The following is a 23,735-nucleotide window of genomic DNA, read 5'->3' on the forward strand; positions in this document are numbered from 1 at the left end:
ATTTATATACATGTATAAAGATAAATACATAAATGTAATCATCTTAATATTAACCATTTTCTCCTAGGCAATTATGTATGTCCAATCTACTTGATATACAATATTCAGTTTGATCTAAAAAGATTGAAAAATTCTACAAAAAAACAGCAAAAAAAAAAAAAAATCACAAGTAAAAACAGCAATCAATATTCTTCATAGACGTTATTTTTTTAAAAGTTTAAAACAAAAATATTATAATGTTTGAAATTTTAATTTGTCTTTGTCAATGAAAATTCTTAACTTGTTAATTTTTAACAAACAAGCAACAAAACAAGAATTCAAAATCAAAATCTGCAACCACTATTCTTCCTAGATGTTATTTTCTTATATTTTGAAGTTAACAACAGAATATAACAAGAGCTGCCACAGATCTGGCAATGATAACCAGCACTCTACTATATGTAAATTCCTATTTCTTTCGCATACTGATTAATGTATACAATGAATAATTTGAAGAAAATAAACAACAACAACAACAAAACAACAACAAAAAAATCGACCATTGTTTCCATTTGTTCCAGTCTCTTCTCAATTATGAAAGCACAATTTTTGAGAAAATATCACAAACTTCATATGGAAATAACCTTACAAACAGTTTGTTGCATTAAAAAAATGTTGTTTTTTCTAATCCACAAAAGTTCATTTTCTTCACAAAACATGTTCCAGGATGTTTGAGCAATCTAAGAAGAGTATTTTATACATTAAACATACACTGTAGACACACGTGTATGTTGTTATTGCATAGTAACAAAAAACATGCTGCATCCTGGCACCCTAAAAATATGTCACGTGTGATTTATATTACTCATATAAACACACACAATACAGACAAACCTGTGTGTCACAGTCAGTGTTTATAAATAAGAAAAAAGATTTTCTTTATAGGCCAGAAGTCCATTGAAAACATGTAATAACACTCAGGATATTCAGGATTTCTAGGCAATCTTTGTCAAATCATGATCATTTGCACAAGTTTAATTTCAAATCAGAAAAGACAATTCTTTTTTTTCTGGAACGGAGATCATCTACAGCAGTGAAAGGTGAAGAGTTTAGTGCAGCCCCTCGTAATAAGCGTTGTACCAAATCTCACCAGAATGGTCTAAAGATCTGTGAATATTAAAAAAAAAAATATTTATAGTTGTACAAATTTAACATGTTCTTTAAAGAGATATATCAGTTGGTGTTTATTGCAAAATATTAATGAAATAAAATGACTATTTTCATTTTCCGTATTTTTTCTGTAAACATTTTTTTTCACTGCAATGAAACATATTTTCTGTATTTTCACTGACGTCTTGGCAGACTACTTTTCTTCTAAATTCAGCCATTACATTAAATTTAAGGGTAAATCTTTCAAAACGTATTTTCAAAAAATAAAAAAACGTATATGAAAAGATCATTACGCAGGTTTCCGATTCATTGCCTAAAAATAAAGCATTTCATGTAGCAATGTCATGGGTAGATTTTACCTAACCTAAGCCTACTTTTCTATTGGCATCTCAAATTTACATGTCTTAACAGAAAAACCACTCATGTTGACCATTGACAATTTCAAATTTAATTTAGGACGAATCAGTTATAAAGTTTGGTTCAATATTTCAATATTTTTATTTATTTTTCATTTATTCTGAAGCAGAAAAACTGTTGTCCCTACCTGACCACATCACCAAAGGCATTCTTCAACGAGGGTTTACATCTGTATTCAACATTATGTTTCTTACACAGTGACTTCACCAGAGGTGCAATCTTGCTGAAGTTGTGTCTTGGCATCATTGGCCACAAGCTGAAAAATAAGAAAATCAAGCAATCAATTAATCAATCAATCAATCAAAAAAAGATAAAATATAAAAATCATACCTGTACAATAAATTTATTCACGCACATTTTTTGTGTGCTTAAAACATAAAATTTAAGCTTCACTAATATGGAGGAAGGCCCATTTAGGACTGACCACGCCTTCAATATAGAAAAAAAGGCAACTTCATTTATAACACTATTGTTATATGTAAAACAAAACTACAAAAACAGTTTGATCACTAAACCTGTGTAGGTATGGACGGGAATATGACTTAAGAACAACGAAAATGCGACAAGCCACCTTAGCAAAGTATACAAACTGCAATAACTATTATGGTATTCAATAAAGGTGGTGTGATAGCTTAGTTGGTTAGACCACTGACTGTCACTCCTGAGGTTCCAGGTTTGATCCTGACTAACACCCATGGGATTTTTCAGAGACACTTTCAGTGTTTCCCACCTACCTAGAAGTGTACTGGTAAGAAATCTAGGTAATCCTTGCATGTATCAGTGCTATACACTGGGCATGTAAAAAAAACCAAGGGGTCTATTCAATAAGAGCTAGGGACTGGTGCCCGGATTCCCTTGTATCTCATAACTGTCTCTGAAGTCTAGAGTCATGTCTTCATCCATGCAAGGGGTTTGACATTAATGGAAGATAGATAGATAGAAGAGTGGATGTCTGGTTCCCCTCTGCTAAAACTCAGTACTTACTGGTGCTCAATCTGATAATTCAAATGTCCTGAGAACCAGTCATTGAAAAAGCTTGATGCAACATTACATGTTGAGTCGAGCTGTAATCTAAACCAGTCTTTTGACCCATCAAACTCTACTTCATTTGGTATGTGGGACATCTGAGTACACCATACAAACCAGTGACTTTCAATGCACCTGAAAAAAATGACACAAAAACTGAGTACAGAAAAAATGACAAGAAATGAGCATGATATTTTATAAACCAATAAGACTGACTCTGAATTGTTTTTCAAAAAGACAATTATATACTGAGTAGACTTTACAAACCACAGTCTCTAGATTGTTCTGAAAACAAGAGGGCCATAACGGCCCTGAAATCGCTTACCTAAATATAAAAAATCTCCATGACAAGGAACAAGTAATATTGTAAACCGTAAACAAAGCAGATATAAAATCTAAATCTTAAACCGATATCACAAAGTTCATATTTGTATCTGAACGAGTACCAGTATAAAACTAGACCTATCACTGAAGGTGATTAATACCCCCACCAGCAACTTTGACTTTTGAAAAATAAGTAGTCTGAAGAAAAATTTGAACACAAACTATTATCAACTGTGTACAAAGAAGTATTTCAATTAATTGTAATCCCCACTGGGGTCTACAAATAAGCTTGCTTTTCACAAAGTTTAATTACAATATCTCATTCCTAACTCTAGTTATTGTCCGGAAACCATTTTTCTATTTTTAGTAACACTGTAACGGTGACCTTGACCCTAGGGGGTCCAAATGCAATACCAACCCAGGTCTTCATATAAGCTTGCTATACACCAAGTTTGATTACAATATCTCGTTCCTAACTCAAGTTATTGTCCGGAAACCATTTTTCTATTTTTAGTAACAGTGACCTTGACCCCAGGGGGCCCAAATGCAATACCAACCCAGGTCTTCATATAAGCTTGCTATACACCAAGTTTGATAACAATATCTCATTCCTAACTCTAGTTATTGTCCGGAAACCTTTTTTCTATTTTTTAGTAACAATGACCTTGACATTGATCCCAGGGGGTCCAAATGCAATACCAACCCAGGTCTTCATATAAGTTTGCTATACACCAAGTTTGATAACAATATCTCATTCCCAACTCTAGTTATTGTCCGGAAACCATTTTTCTATTTTTAGTAATGGTGACCTTGACCTTGACCCCAGGGGGTCCAAATGCATTACCAACCCAGGTCTTCATATAAGCTTGCTATACACCAAGTTTGATTACAATATCTCATTCCTAACTCTAGTTATTGTCCAGAAACCATTTTTCTATTTTTAGTAATGGTGACCTTGACCCCAGGGGGTCCAAATGCAATACCAACCTGGGTCTTCATATAAGCTTGCTATACACCAAGTTTGATTCCTTACTCTAGTTATTGTCTGGAAACCATTTTTCTACTTTCAGTAACAGTGACCTTGACCCAAGGGGTCCAAATGCAATACCAAACAGGGTCTCTACATAAGCTTGCTATATACCAAGTTTGATTACAATAACTCATTCCAAACTCTAGTTATTGTCCAGAAACCATGATGTGGACCAACTGTCAAACAAACAGACCGACCGACAAGCTGACTCCTATATACCCCTCCCCCACAACTTCGTTTTTGGGGGTATAATCATAACTGGTTGCTCATGCTAAAGGAAAACAACGGTTCCATAGACGTGCACATATGAGGACAATAAATGACCCACTGGGGCGGGGCTAATTTTGACTGGATGGGCTTTGATTTGAACAAATTTTGTAGACACTCATTTGAACATGTTTCATGCTAAATATCTAAGCTCCAGTACTGTTGGTTGAAAGAAGATTTTTAAAGATTTTACTACATACATATCAGGAAAATCAATAACCCGCTTTGGCGGGGCCAATTCTGACCCCAGGACTTTTATTTGAACAAACTTGGTTGACACCAACTAGAAGATGTTTCATGCTTAATATCTAAGCTCTAGCTCTTTGGGGGTTTTAAAAGAAGGGGAGATGTCATATGACGAGATGTCGTATAAAGTAAAAGTTTACGGACAGACAAGACTCCGGACGAATCGTGATCACAAAAGGTAACTGGTCACTTTGTGACAGTTGAGCATAAAAACAACAAAAAGAACATTTTACAAGCATACAACACCTTTGTTTGATAAGAGAAAATGGCAACTTTATTCAACCAAGTAAAACTCTTGTTACATATAAAACTAAAATACATTTAAGTTCCATCACTAAATAATAAGATATATTTTACATTCGTGAAAGATATGCAGTTGGAGTTTTAAGACTTTTTGTTATCTTGATCATGTTAGCATTAATTTATATATGGAAAAGCGTGTTACCTTTCAACAAGAAACAGTGCGATACAACCCCACACTCCTAGTATTGGCCCTAGCGTAGCAAACAGTCTATAGAAAAATGTTAGTGTGAAGAAAAGGTCCTGAAAAATATAACATACACATATTCATAAAATATAAGCAATTAGTTTAAACACAACCCTGTTTGAATTTTGTATGATTCGTTTGGCCAGCTTTAAATTTAGAACAATCCTTTAATGATAAGAAAATTTAAGGTATTCCAAGGCAGCGCTAAGTAACCATGTATAGTCCCATCTGTGCTTTGTTTTAAGCACATGTGTGCATTCAATTAGAACCAGTGATCTTCCATAAGCTTGCCAGTTAGAATCCTCCAATCAAAATCACTGCAGTGGAAGGACTTAAACTCAAATCAAATGAGCCTCGCCATGACAAAACCAACATAATGGGTTTGCGACCAGCATGGACCCAGACCAGCCTGCCCATCCGCACAGTCTGATCAGGATCCATGCTGTTCGTTATCAGTTTCTCTACTTGTTATAGGGTTTGTAAGCGAACAGCATGGATCCTGATCAGACTGCGCGGATGGGCAGGCTGGTTTGGATCCATGCTGGTCGCAAACCCATTACGCTGGTTTTGTCGTGACGCGGCTCAAATATAGGACATGAGATTTGTAAAACAGCTTTACCCTCTTGGCCAAAGAGGCCCCTTTGTCATCTTAGTGCAATAACTGGTTAACTCCTATTAAATTTAGGACTTAACTTGTAACTGCACTTATGGGACGCCTTGATTAATAACACCAAATAAGGGTACTATAGTGAGTTAAATCATATACAGATAGATATAATGAAATTCTTTTATAGAATTTATAAAAAAAGTAAAATTGTGCAGTTTCCATAATCATATTGTTTATACTCAAAGAGTTTTAGATTGAATGTCTTTTTACCGAACACACAAAAAAAATGAACATTAATATTATATAATATTCCAAAACAAAAAATTATGCTCCTTTTTAAGATAGGCTTTTGAACCATTTAGCAATGATTTTGTGCATGTGCTATCGGCTCTTAAGGAAATATACGAGCATATGTCTTTCATAAGTATTTCATAATTATTCTCTTTCAAAATTAAAACAATAATTTTGTAAATAAACTTCAAGTAGCAGATAAGGAGACTTATAAACTTCTCAATTAAAAATGGACAATTGTGTCTTAACTGAAAAGGCTTACCCAGTAGTCTCTCCTTTTCACAACAAAATACAAGTTCTCGTAAACAAAATATGTGGGCAGTAGTAATGGCGTCACTGTAAACAAAAACTATAAATATTAGTTTAATATCACAAAATGATTTACATAATGTTGGTTTACTGCTGATATGTGACTGATATACACGTATATCTATACTATGTTTTTCTATATTTCTATGAAGGGTATAAAACAATAACAGTATCATATGTAATTGTTTGTTTGTTTGGTTTTATGACGCACAAACACAATATCGCACTGAACCAGGAAAGATGATTTTGGCTAATTTGGATGTTTCAAGATGGAATGTAGTAAGTTGAACAAAATTTTGTTTAAAAAAATTGATTTTTTTTTCTTTCTCAATTTCTCATAAAGAGGGCGATATATGCCTACCTATTATTGCAACACCAACTTAAAATAGCAGTCAAATATTTTGTTAGGAAATGTTTTATTTTGTTGTTTGTACCTATGTTATTAGCTAGGAAAAAACAAAATATTCTTAATTCTGCAGTAAGCATTAGTTATACATTTACTTACATAAAAAGAAATAAATATGCTGAAAATTGTATGGCATGAATCCACGTTTCTTCTGTCCGAACAGTTTTGGTAATGTTTCTCCCAGTAAGAAGAGGTTTGCCACCTCTACGTCGGGGTCCACCTTTATGATATTAGGTTTGGCATGATGCAGAAAATGTCTGAAATTCCACCAATGAGATGAAGCGCCCTACAAATAAACAATTGTTAACTTTTATCAAGAAGAAGACTTGTGAAAGTGTTTTGAAATTTTTCAAACAAATATACTTTTTTTTCAATGTAAAATTTTATAAAAATTTTAAAAGGGGACAAAACTTTGGGGGATTTAAATACTATGTTTTAAGTTAACCGTGGGGATATAATTTTAATCCTACTGCATGATTTCAAACCCGTCAAGGGAAATCTTTTGTTTTTTGAGCAAAAAATTTACACACTTTGTCATACTGGTTGGTTCCGGGAACGGATGAAAGTGTGTCTATAGCTTTTTAGCTCCTACACAATCAACTAAAATAAATTTCTGTAAAAACCAATACATGCTTTTTTAAAAATATTTTAACATCCCAAATATTTTTAATGCTTTCTTTTATACTAAATTCAATGAAAATTTTTTTCCACTGGGGGGATTTAAATAAAATTGAAAAATATAGATACTATTTCATGTAGATCTGCAGCAATAATGTATCTGCGAAATTTCAGATATTTCACTCAAGACCATTTTACCAGAATAATTATCTTAATTATGAAAACGACTCAAAAGTGAAAAGCATTTGAACTCTTATAACTTTAATCAAGACTTAACATTGCACAAATATATGATTTTCAAATTAAAAAGTGTCAGTGAGTTTATTTCTTCATTTCCTTTTGCATACAAGGGTGGGGGGTTGGGAGGGTGGAAGTTAGGGGGAGGGGTAACTATCTCTTAAGTTATAAGCATCCCAGTGGACCTGTTTCAAGAAATTCAATCTTATCTTTTTTGGACTTTTGAACAGCAGTCAAGTTCCTTTAAGATTAGGCATTTAGGAATGATAATTATATTTTCTTTAGATTAATGCTTTAAGTACAATTACCTTCAAATGACCAATGATAAGATGATGGGCAATATGGTTCTTTTTTTCTACTGGTTTGAAAACTGATAAATGTCCAAAGTCATTTGTAACCAACCAGCCTGTGCCTAAAATACGCACACACAAAACATGATTGTAATAGTCATACTGGAAAGAGATATTATTGCTAAAAATTGATATTTTTAAAAATCTAATAATTACTATAAAATCAAATATGGATCGCAGAATACTTATGCAATTTTTCTTTCTATTATTTATTGCTATCATAGAAAAATTAAAATAATCTTATCATTAAAATAAATTTTTCAGCATGCATCTGAAACAGATATTAAATTTTTTTGATCGTCCACCTTGCAGTGATGGTCTTAAGGAAGAGTTTTTTTTATCCTCACATGGGCAGGGCCTTTGACCATTTTTTTCCAAAATTTAATAAAATCCAAATGATACTGTCCTTCTTTACACAGGAATATGAGGGGAGCTGGGATAACAATAAGGGTGCAAAATTTTTAGAATAAATTTCTTTAAAAATTTTAAAAATAAATACCTAATTCAAAACACATGAGTGCAGCCAAAATGCACCCGGGATGTTCCAAAACGTACAAGATGGGGAAAACCACCCCCTCCAGCCTAGAATGCTCACAAATGTCTACATAAAAACATGGTTTCACTTTAAAAGTCCCGGGGTATCTTAACAGTTTTCTAAAGCTCCCTAATTTTTTTTTACTCAGTCTAAGAGTAAAAATTGCAGTTTTAGGAAAAAGAATGAAAATGATGATAAAATAAGTTACAACTACATATATGATACATACAAGTGAACATATACCTTAATTGATTACAAACTCTAACAAGTATATATATGTGTATAATGGAATCAATTCTTTTGCTACCTTACTTACAGGGCATTGCGCATTTTTGTTAACAAATTAAAATGCATATAGACAAATAAAAGTGAATATTAGAATATTTATTGTCAAATCATTAGCGTAATATACAATTATTAGCATTATATTCAATAATTGCTTAATGGCTTGCTAATGTGGGCATTACACTAGTATAGTGTCCACAAAAAAACACCCTTTTTTATCTGTAAATTGTTCTTACTTTGGAATTTGTGTTAAATAGAATATTATATTCATGTAGATTCAATACTAAATTTATCAAAGTATGAAAAAAAAACTTACTGCATTGTAATCCTGAACTTCTCCGATGTATAATGGCTTCAAGTATTTACCGACAAAATCTTTGTCATTATGCATGGCAGTCCATACATCCTGCAAGTTTGAAGAATAATTTAAAAGTGAGACAATTCTACAATGTGCTTGAATGATTAAATGCTAAAAATCATACGTTACTTCATATTTTCATTAAAATATTGAGGCATGCAAACATAACAGGAAAAATAATAACAGTGCAATGGAAAGTTATGTACAATTTTTCGAGATTAATGTTCCATTTAGTATACATGCCTGTGTAGACTCATAACTAATTTTAGTCCAACCAATATATTGGACTATGCCATGAGATACTGATAATGTGCTATTTTGTGTATGATGGGCAATATCTTCCCTCTGCTAACCCAGAACACACATACGATGTATCTCATATAATCTAGCCTTGGCATGTCAATTTAAATTTGACTAATAACTTGTTTCATTTGTTTGTTTGATTCATTTTAGTATTTTTACGCCTTTTCCCAACAGTATTTCAGTCATGGCGGGTAGTTTCCTAACCATCGTTCCTGGAGAGTTACACCAGTACTAGACTACCTTCCTCCGTGCTAAACTACCAAAGCATCTCCTGGGGATCGAACCCAAGCCAGAGAGGTATAGTACTCCCCCGTAGGTACCGGTCTTCCTATTCCCGATGTAATAGGAAATTTGTTTGTTTCTTTACACATTGAATTGCTACCAAATACTGTTTTCCACCATTATAGTGAAAGTGGAAGTTCTGCTTTTTGTTGAATTTGATTGAAATTGTTAGAAATTTTTTTTTCATTTCAAATAAATTCTGTCATTGATAGGGAAAATCCAAACTGCATGTTGTGTGCTTGAAAAAACTTCTTTATTTTACCCATATTTAAACGGTTAAACTTATAATTTCATATTCCGACACGTGAAGGCATTCTGCTGAAACTGTAGTGACAGCATATTTTGTTACAAAAAAATTATACAGAAGCCAAAAAGGGCATCAATTTACATACCAGGTACCATAGTGCCTCTCCATATAAGCTCCCCATTGTAAAGACATGGCTGATTGCGCATAGAATGTTTCTAATTAAAATCATTGAGTTATTCCATGAACAACATGTTTATTTTAAAGTCAAGATGTGACAGCTAAACACAATTCAATAAAATAGTTAATATTAGTTTTCTTTATTTGTACAATTTGCTGGAAATAATAAGAACAGTGGTACCATAGGGGACCATCCTAACTGGATTAGAAGTCATCGACTCTAACCCCTCGACCACAGACTAATAATTTGTATGCAAAATTTCCGCTAATTTGCACAAAATATGATTTTCAATTTATGTCTGAGATTTTGTGACAGCTCTATCTTTCTGTTTTAATCGACTGTTCCAGTTATTAACATCAGTTTATGTAAAAAAAATTTCATATTTTATTTTTAAAGCATTTAACCCTCAGTTGAGTTACTGTAAAGCAAGTTTAATTAATTTTATATAATTCATAAATAGTTTTATAAATTTTAAAATCCAGTTTACCGTTGCATCTTGACCGCCGTAACTTGATAATACTCTTGCACCGCCGGGATGTTTTTTCATGAAGTTTGTCACGTTGTACACCTTTCCGTCAAGAACAATCCAGCTGTCCGTCCTTTTATTGTGAGTTTTTATTTCTTCCCATGTGAAACTTTTAACAGAAGTCTGTTCACTTCCATTTTCTACTTTTTTGCCACCTTTACCCATTTTTCCGTGATAACTGCAGGAATATTCTAAAATTTCACGGAAGTGAAACGGATACTACTGTTACTCCGAGTCAAACTGAACGCTCATTGGTTTTGAAAAGAATAAACAGAATAAAGCGTTTAATGACAGGATTAAAACAGGTGCGTGTTTAGATCTGTTTACAATCTCCAAGGCGACATGGTCTGACTTTTGCGGTCAAGTTCAAACTAAAACCCTTATGAAACACAAGTTTATATAAGAAATTTTATGTCAAGGGCAGCTTTTCCAGACTGTTAAATAATTTGTAACACCTTTTTTGCAGTAGAATATACTGTAGTGTAGCCCGGCCTACTGTACTGGAGATCGATTCTTTCGGTAGATTTATCAGGGTCTTCTACTGTATATTTGAAAGTCCCAAGAGAAATATATTTATATAAAAAAATCCATTAATTTATACATGTACTTCTTCACTGTCGAAATCACAACTGGATCTACTTTTAAATTGCATTCGTAATCATTTCTTTTTCATCAGTTTATGTTAGATCTATATATCATTTTTTACCTTAAATCTTATAACTGGTACCAAATTAAATTCCAAGCGAGATACTTGGAATCCGGATCGTGACGAGAGTCGGACATTGTTGACGAGTAAGGGCAAATGGTCATTTTTTCTCTCTCCATTTTTACCTTGAATGATAGAAGAGGAAAGAAATATATCAAGCTCTATTTGCAATTTAACATTTCAAAGAAAAAAAGAGTTCTAGTTATAAAGATATAGATCTCTATATCAAAATATACACGGACACCTTGGGTCCGACCACGACTTGTAGTTAAGAAAAATACATTTTTACATTAATCTTATAATAATTAGATCAAATCTTCAAGGGGAGCGGTGGCCTAGTGGTTAAGGTGTCTGCGTCTCACCCCAGACCAGAGATCATGGGTTCGAGCCCTACCGGGTCACGACCATGTTTCTTCAAATGACACCAGTACTGGTTGGTTCCAGGAAGCGGACTCGAATGCAACTTAAGATAAGTTGCATATATCGAGCTTAAAGAACGTTTAATAATTAAACCTGATTTAAACCATACAGACATTTTTTAAAGGAAAAGAAAAAAAAACACATTAACCATCAAGTCTTAAAAAACAACAACAAAACAAACAAACAATTCGCAGTTAAACACATCTACTTCAAAGAAAGATGTGCTTCCTCTTAATTACCTCACGGGAAATTTGGGCACGCCCTGTCAACCCTGCCCGATTCCATATACTTATGCGCTGTAGGTGAGCTTTACTCTCTTTCTCAGAGCACCATCATGCCATCTGCTTTTCCTTTTGGTCCCCCTTTCCTTTCTTTTTCGCTTCAGTGGAGGACAATCTTTGTCAGCTTCCTTACACTTCCTCTTCTTTCCTCTAACAGCATGTTCGCATTCCATTTTTTCATTTACGTCAATCATTTCCGGAACCACTTCCATCGACTCTTCCTGTCTCGTATCTCTTCCAGTTATCCCCCCTGTCGATGTTCCTTAATGCAGTTACAAAAATATATGAGCCATGACAAACCCAACATAGTGGGTTTGCGACCAGCATGTATCCAGATCAGGGTCCATGTTGTTCGCTATCAGTTTCTCTACTTGTTATAGACTGTGTAAGCAAACAGCATGGATCCTGATCAGACTGCGCGGATGCGCAGGCTGGTCTGGATCCATGCTGGTCGCAAACGCACTGTGTTGGTTTTGTCATGATATATTTCTGGTGTAAACAGTTCTTATTTTGGGCATGCGTTTTAAATAGAATACTATATTCGTGTCGCTTTATTACTTTATTTATCGAACTCGTTGGATAAAAGGATATAATGCTCGCCAGAAACTCGCATAATATAACTTTATTCAGCACATTCGATAACTTCAGTATTGAATAATATCATTCATTTAATAAGTCGTAAATGGAAAAAAAGTCTGAACGCTATATGGATCCTGTGCACAACATGGACATTTTGTAAATATATGTAGGTTTTGTTTTTTGTTTTACAATGCTTTTGATTTATTATATAATCATATAAGAGAAAAGTTGGACAATCATTCCATAACTTTCTGAACAAAAGTTGTTATAAAGAGTGTACATGTATCGGAATGTCCTTGCAAAGCACACAGCACGGTCATAGTGCGCATAATAAGCATGCGCGTTCAAAAATTTACATGTTTTATCGTAACATTTTGCAATGGGAACTAATTAAAGTTACATTTTTGGAATCATGGATTTCATAGTACTTACATTACAGTATATATATTAACGATGACTGTATTTGCATCTGGCTAAAATAATCAGTTATTAACATTGTTCAGTCTTACCTGGAATGCATGGAGCTGGAATGCATGGAGGTGCGGACACGCTGGGACTTGAGTCAACTTCCATTGGCTCTGGCGCACTGTGTATGGAAATGAAGCAAATGGAAAAAAAAAAAAAACACTGAAATTACCCCCTTTATCCCCACAGTACAGGGACATTCGGAAATTGGAAGGTAAAAAAACTCGGTGCAATTATCCTTTCAATCCTCACTTCGCTCCGAGGTAAGGGTTTTGAGTTGAAATTCACAGGTGCAATAATACATGATCAACACAATCATGATTCTATGGTTTAGTGCAGCACGCCTCCAGATTCATGCTAATTTTCATGAAAATTTTGAAAATGTGTTTAAAAGTATTATTTAGTGAAATAACCAAAAGGAAGTAATTTACACATTATCAATGGCACTTATCACCCACGTAAATTACGAAAAAAGAGGACAAAATATGCAAAAATAGCCCGTACTGCGTTAGTGATAGATGTTATATCAGTAATAATTATGTTATCATCTGTTATTGATATGAGCAAAATTTTTGTTTGTTCTCATACATATGACATCACAAAATATATCGTGCGTGCACGATATAGAGAACTCACGAATAATATAACTACGAGTGTAAGATTGCTTGCTCAAGAAAAACGACGATGTTTGAAACCAACGCGGCCAGTAGTCTCCCTTGACAAGACTGAACTTGCAAGTTCCGACACTGGAGATTTATATATTAGAAATAACATGCGCATACGTTTAACATAAAAGTTCATTATTAAATTGTTATTAAAAAATAATGATATATATGTAAATGCAGATTTCATTCTCAATTCGCAAATATAATTTCAATTTTTTGTCATTTTTCAAAATAAATAATTACTCCAAATAAAAATTGTTTCCTACCGAAGTGAAAATAAAAGAGCATAAAAAATCTTACCTAGATTTATTCGATGATTTTTTAGGTAATTTCTTTAAATACTTCATATTGGGCGAATTGTGCGATATATTTAATAACGTAACGCAGTAATATGGTTATTCTTGTATCTATGGGCTGAATTATGACGTCATAACGTCGAATCTTGCAAAACCTCGCGTGATTTTACTGATACGGACAGTGATTACTTCCCTTGGCAGATAATAAGGGGAGATCATTACATAACCTTTTTCATACGAATAATAATAATAATAATAATAATAATAATAATAATAAGGTCTTTATTTAACGAGATAATCATATGAACAACATATCAATCTTCAATGAGGCCCTTTAATAACAAGGAAAACTATAATTTTAACATATTAAAACTATAAAAAACATAATTGTTACATACATATAAGGCTATCAATTTGTAAGCTTTACACCGATGTGTAATAATGTCTCAAGTATAATGTTTTAAAAGTATTACAGTTGTAACAGACTTGTAGCAGCTATAGTTTATGGCCGCTGCATGCCTTCAGATGAACCAATATAGCTGAAGAAAATCAAACTTGAGAATCATGTACTAAGATTTAAGGAAAGTAAAATGCTTTAAGATCAACGTTAAAATATACATATCTTATGTGGGATTAATGACTGATTTTGCAGTATTTATTACCATATTTCTACTGCGTGACTAACGCATTAAGGGTTCATTTTTGCATATTTTGACCTCTTTTTTGTTTTGATTATTAACGTGAATTGTTAGTGCCCTGTGCATTATTTGTACACACTATTTTACTTTCAAAATTTTCATCAGAATAAACATGCGTCTTTTTGCCATTGACGAAAACGAGTGCAAGAACTCTGTGATTGCAGCTATTGTTTCGAGCGCAAATTTATGCATAACTTATAACCAACATTGTTAATTGTGTTAATGTTTAACAAAATTTTGGTTTGGATTTTTTTAAAAAGCTGAACCCGGCTACATGGATAGATGTTATATCAGTAATAATTATGTTATCATCTGTTATTGATATGGGCATCATTTATGGTGGCTCTCGTATATAAGAAATCACATAATATATCATGCATATATATATCAAATAGAGACGTCAGGAATAAAATAACTATGATTGTAAAGTTCCTCGCTCAAGAAAACAACGTCATGGCCCGGCCAATGCGGCCTGTAGTCTTCCTTGACAACGCGAAGTAGATCTAAAGCGTACTGAACCTATACAAGTTCCGCCACTGGAGATTTATATATTAGAAATAACATGCGCATACCTTTAACATAAAAGTTCATTATTAAATTGTTATTAAAAAATAAAATGATCTGCATGCAGATCTAAAATTCTCAGTTCGCCAATATATATAATTATTCAACTTCATTTTTCAAAGTAATTAATTACTCCAAATAAAAAATGTTTTCTACCGAAGTGAAATTAAAAGAGCATAAAATCTTACCTAGCTTTATTCGATGATTTTTTAGGTAATTTCTTTAAATACTTCATATTGGCCGAATTGTGCGGTCTATGTAATCACGTAACGCAGTAATATGGTTATGCATGTATCTATGGGCTGTATTATGACGTCATAACGACGAATCTGGCAAAACCTCGCGTGATTTTAATGATACGGATACAGAATAATAATAATAATAATAATAATAATAAAAAAATAATAACAATGATAATAATAATAATAATAATAATAATAATAATAATAATAATAATAATAATAATAATAATAAAAACAATAATAATAATAATAATAATAATAATAATAATAATAATAATAATAATAGATCTAATAATAATAATAATAATAATAAAAATAATATTAAAAATAATAATAATAGATCTAATAATAATAATAATAATAATAATAATATATCTAATAATAATGATAATAATAAGATTTTTTCTAGCGAGAGAACTCATTTGAACGGCATTTGAACTTCAATGTGGCTCTCAAAAAGGAAAAAATATATATTTAACATTTACACATAAGGCTATCAATTTGTATATATACACCGATGTGTGATAATATCTCAAGTATAATGTTTTACATTGGTTAACATAAATGACTTTATTTCATATTGAAAGTAATTTTCTCCATAGTTTAATCTACGGTAAAGTTGAAAAAGAAGATATTTTATGTAGCGGCATCAGTCATGTCACATTTTGTTTATTTTTTGCACATAACGGCAATTTTTTATGTTAACCAATTTAACTTGAATGTCGCCATATGACTTAAAAAGAAATGAATATAATTTGTAACTAGGGTTTAAAATTTAAAAAAAAAGTTTAAAATTTAAAAATTCAAAATTTTTTCGATTTGAATTTTTTGTTTTCCCCTAAATTTACCTTTTAGTACCCTACCCTTTTTTCAAAGAATGCTAGATTGGGTTTCCCTGTTGTGATAGCGGGGTAAAGCCGGGAAAGGGGTATATTTTTTTTTGTGTAAATTGGTGAAAAGTTTTTTTTGGAAGTTTGGGTGATGGGCATTTGCAAAATTTTGGGGTTGTAATGGCATTTTTTGGAGAAGGGGCCCGCATTTTATGGGGAAATTAAATATTTTTTTTAGTTTATTTTAATTGTTTTAATATAAATTTGAAAAGGGGATTCAAAAAATGAGTAAATTAATTTCAATGAGATGTAATTTTTTGATTGGGTAAGGGAAAAGCCCTAAAATGGGGTTTTTTCTAGTTTTGGCCCTTTCAAAAAGGGAAAATTTTAATTTGGGTTTTCTGTGGTACAACTTGCCTGAAACGTATTGCACTCAGACAAACAGTTTCATATCCAAAAAGATCTGGAGTGTCGCCATATGACTTAAAAACCAACAAATAAATTGCAATATGTTGAGTTTAAAAAGTTTATTTCGATAAAGTAAATATTTATATTTTGAGATAATTGTCCGCGTCCCTTGTCTATAACATACATTGCACTTAGGGACACATCTGCAAAATAAAGCTGGAAAGTTCCCATGTGTCGTAAACGATGTGACTACTGGAGCAATGAGGACTTGGCAGACACTGTGGAAGTTGATCAAGACTAGTATCGATTCTTCGAGAGTCCCGGTGCTGATATTACTCGCAAGAAGCAGTCGTGTTTGGGCAGCTTTCTACACCTCTGTGCCGGCAGATTTGTAAGATTGGAAGTTGTTTCAGTGTGGAGAGAGATGAACACGGTGTATTGTTAGGTAAAACTTGCTCTTTGATGTCACGGGAGTTGTCATTAAAGGTAAAGAGACATGGTTATGTTCATAAAGAGGGTTAAAATCCCTGTAGACTCAAATAAATACGTCATTATAATTATTGCTGTTTTCCATTTTTGTATAATGGTCTAGACTTTTGCTTGGACGAGGAAATTCCCATAGCTTTGTCAGTTGTAGTTTGACTTGCAAGCTTCTTTAAGATGGTTTTACTTAAATACCTACTGTTTGTTAGAAATAATGTATATACCAGCAATATGTCATTTACCAATTTAGATTGAATGTCGCCATATGACTTAAAAAGAAATAAATATAATTTGTAATAAGTTAAATTAAAAAAATGTTTAAAGTAAATATTCACATTTTGCTATTTGAATGTACTGTTAATCCTAGTGACATTTCAGTAAACCGTTGATCAATGAATGCTAGATTGGTTTCCGATGTTGTGATAGCGGATAATGCCGGAATGTGTATGGTTGTGTAACATTGGTGAAAAGTTTGTGTTGGGAAGTTGCATGATGGAGCATTTTGCAAATTGTGTATTATGTATATGGCATTGTTATTCTGGAGACAGGCCAGCATTCAGGGAGAAATTAAGTATTTTATTTAGTTGAATATTTTAATTAGTTATAATATATTTGAAAGGTGTATTCAATAAATGAGTATTAATTTCAATGAGATATATTTTACAGATGATTAGAAATGCCATATATGGGTTGTCTAGTTAGCTTGCAAAAGGAAGTTAAATGGTTCTACTGTGGTACAACTTGCCTGAAACGTTGCATTTAGACAAACAGTTTCATGTACCAAAAGATCTGGAGTGTCGCCATATGACTTAAAAACCAACAAATAAATTGTAATATGTTGAGTTTAAAAAGTTTATTTCGATAAAGTAAATATTTATATTTTGAGATAATTGTCCGCGCCCCTTGTCTATAACATACATTGCACTTAGGGACACATCTGCAAATAAAGCTGGAGAGTTCCCATGTGGCGTAAACGATGTGACTACTGGAGCAATGAAGGACTTGGCAGACACTGTGGAAGTTGATCAAGACTAGTATCGATTCTTCGAGAGTCCCGGTGCTGATATACTCGCAAGAAGCAGTCGTGTTTGGGGCAGCTTTCTACACCTCTGTGCCGGCAGATTTGTAAGATTGGAAGTTGTTTCAGTGTGGAGAGAGATGAACACGGTGTATTGTTAGGTAAAACTTGCTCTTTGATGTCACGGGGAGTTGTCATTAAAGGTAAAGAGACATGGTTATGTTCATAAAAGAGGGTTAGAAATCCCTGTAGACTCAAATAAATACGTCATTATAATTATTGCTGTTTTCCATTTTTGTATAATGGTCTAGACTTTTGCTTGGACGAGGAAATTCCCATAGCTTTGTCAGTTGTAGTTTGACTTGCAAGCTTCTTTAAGATGGTTTTACTTAAATACCTACTGTTGTTAGAAATAATGTATATACCAGCAATATGTCATTTACCAATTTAGATTGAATGTCGCCATATGACTTAAAAAGAAATAAATATAATTTGTAATAAGTTAAATTAAAAAAAATGTTTAAAGTAAATATTCACATTTTGCTATTTGAATGTACTGTTAATCCTAGTGACATTTCAGTAAACCGTTGATCAATGAATGCTAGATTGGTTTCCGATGTTGTGATAGCGGATAATGCCGGAATGTGTATGGTTGTGTAACATTGGTGAAAAGTTTGTTTGGAAGTTGCATGATGGAGCATTTGCAAATTGTGTATTATGTATATGGCATTGTTATTCTGGAGACAGGCCAGCATTCAGGGAGAAATTAAGTATTTTATTTAGTTGAATATTTTTAATTAGTTATAATATATTTGAAAGGTGTATTCAATAAATGAGTATTAATTTCAATGAGATATATTTTTACAGATGATTAGAAATGCCATATATAGGGTTGTCTAGTTAGCTTGCAAAAGGAAGTTAAATGGTTCTACTGTGGTACAAACTTGCCTGAAAACGTTGCACTTAGACAAACAGTTTCATGTACCAAAAGATCTGGAGTGTCGCCATATGACTTAAAAACAACAAATAAATTGTAATATGTTGAGTTTAAAAGTTTATTTCGATAAAGTAAATATTTATATTTTGAGATTAATTGTCCGCGTCCCTTGTCTATAACATACATTGCACTTAGGGACACATCGGAGTTCCCATGTGTCGTAAATGATGTGACTACTGGAGCAATGAAGGACTTGGCAGACACTGTGGAAGTTGATCAAGACTAGTATCGATTCTTCGAGAGTCCCGGTGCTGATATACTCGCAAGAAGCAGTCGTGTTTGGGGCAGCTATCTACACCTCTGTGCCGGCAGATTTGTAAGATTGGAAGTTGTTTCAGTGTGGAGAGAGATGAACACGGTGTATTGTTAGGTAAAACTTGCTCTTTGATGTCACGGGGAGTTGTCATTAAAGGTAATGAGTCATGGTTATGTTCATAAAAGAGGGTTAGAAATCCCTGTAGAATCAAATAAATATGTCATTATAATTATTGCTGTTTCCATTTTTGTATAATGGTCTAGACTTTTGCTTGGACGAGGAAATTCCCATAGCTTTGTCAATTGTAGTTTGACTTGCAAGCTTCTTTAAGACAGTTCGGTGGTTTTACTTAAATACCTACTGTTGTTAGAAATAATGTATATACCAGCAATGTGTCATTTACCAATTTAGATTGAATGTCGCCATATGACTTAAAAAGAAATAAATATAATTTGTAATAAGTTAAATTAAAAAAAATGTTTAAAGTAAATATTCACATTTTGCTATTTGAATGTACTGTTAATCCTAGTGACATTTCAGTAAACCGTTGATCAATGAATGCTAGATTGGTTTCCGATGTTGTGATAGCGGATAATGCCGGAATGTGTATGGTTGTGTAACATTGGTGAAAAGTTTGTGTTGGGAAGTTGCATGATGGAGCATTTGCAAATTGTGTATTATGTATATGGCATTGTTATTCTGGAGACAGGCCAGCATTCATGGAGAAATTAAGTATTTTATTTAGTTGAATATTTTAATAAGTTATAATATATTTGAAAGGTTTATTCAATAAATGAGTATTAATTTCAATGAGGTATATTTTACAGATGATAAGAAATGCCATATATGGGTTGTCTAGTTAGCTTGCAAAAGGAAGTTAAATGGTTCTACTGTGGTACAACTTTCATGAAAAAAGTTGCCTTAAAACAAAACAGTTTCATGTACCCAAAAAAATTTTTGGAGTGTTTGCCTTTTGACTTAAAAACCCCAAATAAATTGTTTAAAATTTTTTGGTTTAAAAAAATTTTTTTTTATAAAATAAATATTTAAAATTTTTTAGATAATTGTTCCCCGTCCTTGTCTATAACATACAAATTTCACCCTTTGGGAACAAACTGCAAAAAAAGGTGGAGAGTTCCCATGTGCTAAAAGATGGGGACTAATTTGGAAACAAAAGTAGGGCTTTGGGGAGAAATGTGGGAAATTGATCAAAAACTTATCGGGTTTTTTCGAAATCCCCGGGGTATACCGCAAGAAAACAGTGGGGTTTGGAGCAGCCCTTTTTTAAAACCTCTGTGCCGGCAGTTTTTTAAAATTTGGGAAATTGTTTTTTTTGTGGAGAGAGATGAAAACCGGTGGGATTGTTAGGTAAAACTTGCCTTTTTATGTCCCCGGGGAGTTCTCCTTTAAGGGAATGAGTCATGGGGTTTGTTCCCTAAAAAAAGGGGGAAGAAAAACCCCGTAGAATTAAAAAAAATGTCGTTTATTGCTTGGACGGGGAAATTCCCATAGCTTTGTCAATTGTAGTTTGACTTGCAAGCTTCTTAAAGACAGTTCGGTGGTTTTACTTAAATACCTACTCTTGTTAGAAACAATGCATATAACGGCAAGTTTTTATATTAACCAATTTAACTTGAATGTCGCCATATGACTTAAAAAGAAATAAATATAATTTGTAACTAGTTGAATTTAAAAAAAATGTTTAAAGTAAATATTCACATTTTGCGATTTGAATGTTCTGTTAACTCTAGTGACCTTTCAGTAAACCCTTGATCAATGAATGCTAGATTGGTGTCCGACGTTGTGATGGCGGATAATGCCGGAGTATGTATGGTTGTGTAACATTGGTGAAAAGTTTGTTTTGGGAAGTTGCATGATGGAGCATTTGCAATTGTGTAGTATGTAAATGGCATTGTTATTCTGGAGACAGGCCATCATTCAGGGAGAAATTAAGTATTTTATGTTATTGAATATCTGTATGTGCCCTTTAATTCTATTAAAATTCTGGTTTCAAATTGTCCGGCATGTGTCATAATACTTTCAGTTGCGATGTCCTGGCCACGCGGGCCGTCGGTTGTTTTTCGCTGAAATGTAAACATAGTTTACTTGTGTTGTAATTTAAATATGTTGTCTAATATGTGTTAAATAAGTATTTTATGTAAATAACATGTATTTTTAAATTACAATTACTCCCACCCAGATAAAATACTATATGTGCCATTTCTTTCTATTTTCCAGGTGTCAAATGTGTGTCATAAAAATTGCAGTTGCGATGTTTTGGCCACGCGGATCGTCGGTTGTTTTGCGCTCAACTCTAAACATATTGTGTTGTAATTAAAATTTGTTGTCTTATATTTGTTTAAAAAAGTAATTCCAATGTTACTAATATGTATATTTTAATTACAATTACTTCCATCCAATAAATTACTGAATGTGTCCTTTAATTCTCTTACAATTCTGGTTTCAAATTGTTCAAACCTGTGTCGTAATATTTTCCGTTGCGATATCCTGGCCACGCGGGCCGTCGATTATTTTCCGCGAAAATGTAAACATAATTGAATTTGTGTTGTAATTAAAAAAATGTTGCCTTAATATTTATTAAAACGTATTTTATGTAACTAGAATGTACATTTGTATCTTTAAATTACAATAACTCCCATCCAATACAATAATGCGTTTCCTTTATTTCTATTTTGCTATTTTCTAGTTGTCAAAATGTGTCATTATAATTTCAGTTGCGATGTTCTGGCCACGCGGGTAGTCGGTTAATTTTTCGCTAAAATGTAAACATTTTGTATTTGTGTTATAATTAAAATTATTGTCTAATATTTGTTTAAACTTATTTCCAGTGTTACTAACATGTATATTTAAAGTACAATTACTTCCTTCCAAAAATACTGTATGGTTCTTTTAATTATCCTTAAATTCTGCTTTCAAATTGTCCATTGTGTCATAATATTTTCCGTTGCGATGTCCTGGCTACGCGGGTCGTCGGTTATTTTTTTTGCTAAAGAACAGATTTCATTACTGATGAAGGTAAGAGTTTGTACGAAATTTTACTTGCAACAAATGATAATGGTATAAAAATATGAGATTGGAGTATAGTTTTCTATAATTCACAATAAAGACTTTTTCAGTTCTAAATTATAATTTAAACAGAAGTATTTTGTCCTACATTGCCATAAATTGTTTGGAGATAATTAGTTCTTGGACTTTGCTCTTTTATTATTCAGCTTCAAGGATAATCAAGGACTTGGCAAACACCGTGGAAGTTGATCAAGACTGGTCACGATTCTTTCGAGAGGACCGGCACATATTTACTCGCAAGAAGGTTTCGTGTTTGGGGCAGCTTTCTACACCTCTGTACCGGCAGATTTGTAAGACTGGAAGTTGTTTCATTGTTGAGAGAGATGGATATGGTGTATTGTTAGAAAATACTTTAGTCTTCCAGGTATTACATGTAGTTCAATCAAGAAAATGATAAATGAAAATATTTAAAGTGAATTGGTCCGAAATGATAAGACTATCATTAACAGTTTTTTTTAATTACTTCAAGATTACCTTTAATAACCTAGTCAAAACTTGTAAAATCTAATATTTTTAAGAAATAAAAATATATTCTCTTTTATGATCATTGCCTATATATTTATTAAACCTTTTTCATATAAGGAGCTGGAGATGTGACTTGATGACAGAAACGAATTAGTAACTTTGTGTTGACGGCAGGAAAAAAAAAACAACAGCATGCATACTCGTATGTATGACTTTTTTGTGTTGAATTGCCATAAAATATAAATAAATAAAACCCCAAACAAATCTGACAATTATAATTATACCCCCACAAACGAAGTTTAGGGGAGGTATATAGGAGTCAGCTTGTCGGTCGGTCGGTCGGTCGGTCGGTCCGTCCGTCGGTCGGTCCACATCATGGTTTCCAGACGATAACTAGAGTTTGGAATGAGGTATTGTAATCAAACTTGGTATATAGCAACCTTATGTGGCAACTCCAGTTGGTATTGCATTTGGACCCCCTGGGGTCAAGGTCAAGGTCACCGTTACTAAAAATAGAAAAATGGTTTCCGGACAATAACTAGAGTTAGGAATGAGATATTGTTATCAAACTTGGTGTATAGCAAGCTTATATGAAGACCTGGGTTGGTATTGAATTTGGACCCCCTGGGGTCAAGGTCAAGGTCACCGTTACTAAAAATAGAAAAATGGTTTCCGGACAATAACTAGTGTTAGGAATGAGATATTGTTATCAAACTTGGTGTATAGCAAGCTTATATGAAGACCTGGGTTGGTATTGCATTTGGACCCCCCGGGGTCAAGGTCAAGGTCACCGTTAC

General features: G+C 33.0%; 2 protein-coding genes across 3 annotated transcripts; both read right to left on the reverse strand.

Annotated features, from left to right (window-relative positions):
• Positions 1-530: 530 nt before the first annotated feature.
• Positions 531-10,953, reverse strand: LOC132755222 (acyl-CoA 6-desaturase-like). The gene is made up of 9 exons (XM_060746040.1): positions 10,440-10,953; positions 8,901-8,990; positions 7,723-7,866; positions 6,659-6,845; positions 6,107-6,180; positions 4,905-5,002; positions 2,551-2,727; positions 1,694-1,822; positions 531-1,146 (listed from the first exon to the last, which is right to left on the reverse strand). Exons 1-9 carry the CDS (start codon positions 10,641-10,643, stop codon positions 1,089-1,091), a joined length of 1,161 nt encoding a protein of 386 aa, XP_060602023.1. The 5' UTR covers positions 10,644-10,953; the 3' UTR covers positions 531-1,088.
• Positions 10,954-11,821: 868 nt separating this feature from the next.
• LOC132755226 (uncharacterized) lies at positions 11,822-15,452 on the reverse strand. 2 transcript variants are annotated; one of them, XM_060746044.1, is made up of 3 exons: positions 15,341-15,452; positions 12,974-13,050; positions 11,822-12,147 (listed from the first exon to the last, which is right to left on the reverse strand). In XM_060746044.1, the coding sequence occupies exons 1-3, from the start codon at positions 15,385-15,387 to the stop codon at positions 11,894-11,896; spliced, it is 378 nt and encodes a 125-aa protein (XP_060602027.1). In that variant the 5' UTR covers positions 15,388-15,452; the 3' UTR covers positions 11,822-11,893. The 2 variants fall into 2 exon arrangements, with proteins under 2 accessions (XP_060602027.1, XP_060602028.1); XM_060746045.1 differs by lacking the exon at positions 15,341-15,452 and adding an exon at positions 13,895-14,034.
• Positions 15,453-23,735: the final 8,283 nt, after the last annotated feature.

This window comes from Ruditapes philippinarum, unplaced genomic scaffold, assembly GCF_026571515.1.
Source record: "Ruditapes philippinarum isolate M1 unplaced genomic scaffold, ASM2657151v2 ctg3107_1_1_1_1, whole genome shotgun sequence".
Taxonomy (NCBI): Eukaryota; Metazoa; Mollusca; class Bivalvia; order Venerida; family Veneridae; genus Ruditapes; species Ruditapes philippinarum.

Coding starts and splice junctions, on each gene's coding strand:
- LOC132755222 (XM_060746040.1), bottom strand. CDS start 10,643: ATGGGTAAAGGTGGCAAAAAAGTAGAAAATGGAAGTGAACAGACTTCT. Junction 7,867..8,900: donor AAGTTCAGGATTACAATGCA/GTAAGTTTTTTT, acceptor ATCTCTTTCCAG/TATGACTATTACAATCATGT. Junction 6,846..7,722: donor TTATCATTGGTCATTTGAAG/GTAATTGTACTT, acceptor GTTTATTTGTAG/GGCGCTTCATCTCATTGGTG.
- LOC132755226 (XM_060746044.1), bottom strand. CDS start 15,387: ATGAAGTATTTAAAGAAATTACCTAAAAAATCATCGAATAAAGCTAG. Junction 13,051..15,340: donor AAATCATCGAATAAAGCTAG/GTAAGATTTTAT, acceptor TTCCATACACAG/TGCGCCAGAGCCAATGGAAG. Junction 12,148..12,973: donor TCCAGCTCCATGCATTCCAG/GTAAGACTGAAC, acceptor AACTGCATTAAG/GAACATCGACAGGGGGGATA.